A 4,099-nucleotide genomic window follows, 5' to 3' on the forward strand; every position below is an offset into this window, starting at 1 on the left:
GCTGTCCAATTAAACTTTATCTATAATACTCTTGCAAGGATATATTGAGAAGCAATTTACATGTGCTACATGTACGTGTGATAGTTTCAGGCATATTTATTAGCAATGAGATAAAAGCATGGCATCAATTTGAAAGGCACATTATGTAAACTTTAAGTTATCATTTTCAATAATGGAAAGTGATACAAGCATACATTTATTTTCAAAATAACAGAACAACTGCTGGAACATCATCAGGAATTTTCTTGCAATAACATAAATTTATGTTTACTAATTTGTGTAGATTTTCCCAAGAGAGCAAATATCTATCTATCTATCAATCATTTATTTGTTTGTTTGTTTGCTTGTTTGTTTTGTTTGTTTGTTTACTGATCTACAGCACAGAATAGGCCCTTCAAGCTACAGTGCCCAGCAATCCCCAGATTTAGTCTGAGTTTAATCACAGGGCAATTTACAATGACCAATTAATCTACCAACGCGTACATCTTTGATAAGTGGGAGGAAACCCATGCGATCATGGGGAGAATGTAAAAAATTCTTAGAGGCAGCAGCAGGAATTGAACCTGTGTCCTGTACTGTAAAGCATTGCGTTAACCACTACAATAGCATGTTGCACCAACAGACTGTAGACTTAAAGAGCCAGTTCTTGTACAGTTTTCAAATAAGGAAACTCTTTCCAATATTTTCATTAATTTGTATATATACGGATACAGAGTACAGTAAAAAATATATGTCAATACATTAAACTAAATCACATATAAAGACTCCGTACCCTATATTCATGCAAGTCAATTAGTTCATAACATTGAAAAATAATAAATTTATTATACAAAAAAAATCTAACCCACTACCAAGACCAAAGCTGATTAGTAGAAAAAAAAAGAAAAAGGTTGTTAGTCATCATCTGTGCGTTAACAGCCAATCAAAGGTTTTGAAAACAATTCAGAAAAGGTCCCTACAATGTTTGAAAGTCTTGATTAGATTCAAAGAATGAACATTGAATCTTCTCTAAATTTAAACATGACATCACATCACGTAACCATTGGGCGTGAATAGGAGGGGCAACATCCTTCTGTTTAAGCAAAAGCGTCCTTCTGGCCAAAATAAGGAAACTAAATAAAATTGAGGATTACGCACACCTTGTAATTGACCTGGACATAAAGTACAAACAGAGTTAATTTAAAGTATTTTCAAAAGAAAAAGCTGGTAAAGCTATGAAGCCTATTATTGGATTTGCACTCTGTCATCATAGCATCGAGAAAAATATTCCCATTGACAGAGGAACAGCAGATCTGGTGATAGCTTCAGCATTCTACGCATTCTTGGCATTATCTCTCTCCTCCAGGCAGACGCAGCACCATCATTATTGTGGATTTATCCTTCAGCTTGTAATCAGCGAACGTTTTATCATCTTCCAGTTGATCACTTGCAAAGAGAAGACGGAGATCATCCACTTGAGCTAAACAAAAAAGAAAAGAGAAAAACAAACATAACTCCATTCAGGAAGATACAAGAGACTGTAAATGTTGGAATTTCATCCCAAAATGTCAACTATCTATTTCTCTGCATGGATGCTGCCTGGCTCATTGAGTTCCTCCACAACTCCATCCATCTTATTACTATTTATTATTTATGGAGCAACTGTAACGAAAACCAATTTCCCCCAGGATTAATAAAGTATGACTATGACTATGACTATGACTATCTTAAATACAATCATTAGGCAATTTTTTAATTTAAAAATTAAATAGTTCATTTCTAGAATGCTGAATTCCCAAAGTTAAACAAAGTCTAAAGTGATCAGTAACACTCTAATCCAGTTCTGATGTAATACACTCAAGCGCTGGTTTATGACATTCGGGGGAAATTGGAGTGAAAATTTCACCCAATGTAGTCCGACCTATTTTCATCCTATCATTTTCAAAAGTTCATGCTTCGGTCTTGTTACACTATCTCCTCAGATATCTGACAGGACATCTATATCTTCCAGCATTTCTTTGTTTAACTGTGCTCACCACTAACATACAAAGAAAGTAGCTCTATGACTGTGTCTGCAATTAGATGTTGAAGGTAGAGCAGATAAAGAAATACAGTAGTACTTACAGAAAAAAACTATAAATAACAAAGATCGACAAACAACCTTCCCTCACCAGCAAGCTGGAAACCGGAGGAAAAATTCAGCAGCAATTGAGAAACAGCACAGTATAGCAAGGTGCTTGACTCACTGAGTCTGTACTACATATCCAACACCTATTTTTACACTCACCCTACCCTCATCCATGATATTCTTTCTGTATTCCCTTCAATTCACCCAAGATTCTGTTGCTCACTGCAGCAGTACCATTTTTGGAATGTTTCTGAGGAGAGTACAATAACAGAGCATGTGAGGTTGTTTTTGTGACTGGAGTAAACTGTAGAAGTAAATGAGAACAAAGAATGCAGTGAGAGAGCCAGCAATTTATAGAGTATGGTTTCAGGGAAACCCGGTTACTTCAGTGACAAATAGAAACTGTCATATTTTCACAATGCTGAACTTCCTGCAGCGGACTTCGTATCTAGTATTATTGTTCACATGATCACGAATTTTACAAGAAAAATCGTGTTACAAACCTGCTAAGGAATGAAGATAATGGTGCTGACATGCAGAAAATAGCACAAAATTGTTCTACTCCGAGATCAGCTGATTGTTAATACTTTTTTAAAGAGTGTGAATAAATACCTAACTTCCTGCTTACGTACCTTCTCCGGGTGGCAATTTTTCCAGCAGTTTCTGTTTGAATATCAGAACCTTCATCTCATTGAATTCCTTTTCTGAATGTGAAATATCAATAGTGGTCGTTTTTCCTTTGAGCCCCGTAACAAGTATCTGATAGATTTTCCCCATTTCGCTCTTGCAAGAATGTTTCAAGTTTTAGTTCTCCGTAGTCCTCCAAGCTTCTTGAAACAAATGTAATTAAGTTTCACTTTCAGTTTAGGAGGGTTTATGCCATCACAACATTGAGCAATTTCTAGAGCAAACAATTGTAAATACCTTTCAATTTTGTCAACATGTAAAGCTGCATGCTTTGACCTATGAGAATTACAAAACATGTAAATGATTTATCATACTATTTATCATATTAGTGGCCAGTTTAATAGGTACACCTGTGTGCCTGCTTGTTAATGCAAATCACCCGGTCGCATGGCAGCAAGTCAATGTATAAAAGCAGTCAGATCTGGTCAAGAGGTTCATTTGTTGTTCAGACCAAACATCAGAATGGGGAAGAAATATGATCTGTTACTTTGACCGTGATATGCTTGTCGGTGCTAGATGGGGTGGTTTATAGATAGTACCTAATAAAGTGGCAACTGAGGTAGAAAAAAGTCTCTCTCTAGATCTGACTTTTCTCCAAATTACAGCCAACTTTGGACTGTTTTATAGTCGAGGAAATTATAGCTTACAGATTTTGGAACAAACAACAACCCACAAGTGGAATGACATTGAAAGACTTTAATTGACTGATCAATTTCCTTCATATGACCTGAATCTTGTAATTGTGGTATTTGTGTAATTGTGCCAGCAAGCAAGACATTTGATGAAATTGTTACATTTTTACAGAGTGACTTGAGCCCTAGGCCACTGGTAATAGTGGAGAGATTTCGATTTTACAAGAGGAACCAGTCAAAGGATAGAAGCATTTCTGAAAACACTGCAAAACTGCCCAAGCGTTACCAATACTGTGACTTCAGAGATGGACTTTCTGATGGATTAAGGGACAGGCTTGTATGTGGTAAGGATGTTGCCTGGATTGGGGAGCATGCCTTATGAGAGTAGGTTGAATGAACTCGGCCTTTTCTCCTTGGAGCGACGAAGGATGAGAGGTAACCTGATAGAGGTTTACAAGATGATGAGAGGCATTGATCATGTGGATAGTCATGTGGGACCACCCGGACCCCGTTGACTCAGGGGTCGGGACCACCCGGACCCCGTCGACCCGCGGCTCGGGACCACCCAGACCCCGTTGACCCGCGGCTGGGGACCACCCGGACCCCGTCGACTCACGGCTCAGGACCACCCGGACCCCGTCGACTCAGGGGTCGGGACCACCCGGACCCCGTT

At 38.2% G+C, this 4,099-nt stretch overlaps 1 protein-coding gene across 1 annotated transcript; it reads right to left on the reverse strand.

Moving 5' to 3' along the window:
• Positions 1-264: 264 nt before the first annotated feature.
• Positions 265-2,963, reverse strand: LOC134344828 (polyubiquitin-like). Its single transcript, XM_063044932.1, has 2 exons — positions 2,740-2,963; positions 265-1,459 (listed from the first exon to the last, which is right to left on the reverse strand). The coding sequence occupies exons 1-2, from the start codon at positions 2,882-2,884 to the stop codon at positions 1,329-1,331; spliced, it is 276 nt and encodes a 91-aa protein (XP_062901002.1). The 5' UTR covers positions 2,885-2,963; the 3' UTR covers positions 265-1,328.
• Positions 2,964-4,099: the final 1,136 nt, after the last annotated feature.

This window comes from Mobula hypostoma, chromosome 4, assembly GCF_963921235.1.
Source record: "Mobula hypostoma chromosome 4, sMobHyp1.1, whole genome shotgun sequence".
Taxonomy (NCBI): Eukaryota; Metazoa; Chordata; class Chondrichthyes; order Myliobatiformes; family Myliobatidae; genus Mobula; species Mobula hypostoma.

Coding starts and splice junctions, on each gene's coding strand:
- LOC134344828 (XM_063044932.1), bottom strand. CDS start 2,884: ATGGGGAAAATCTATCAGATACTTGTTACGGGGCTCAAAGGAAAAACG. Junction 1,460..2,739: donor AAAATTGCCACCCGGAGAAG/GTACGTAAGCAG, acceptor TTTTTTGTTTAG/CTCAAGTGGATGATCTCCGT.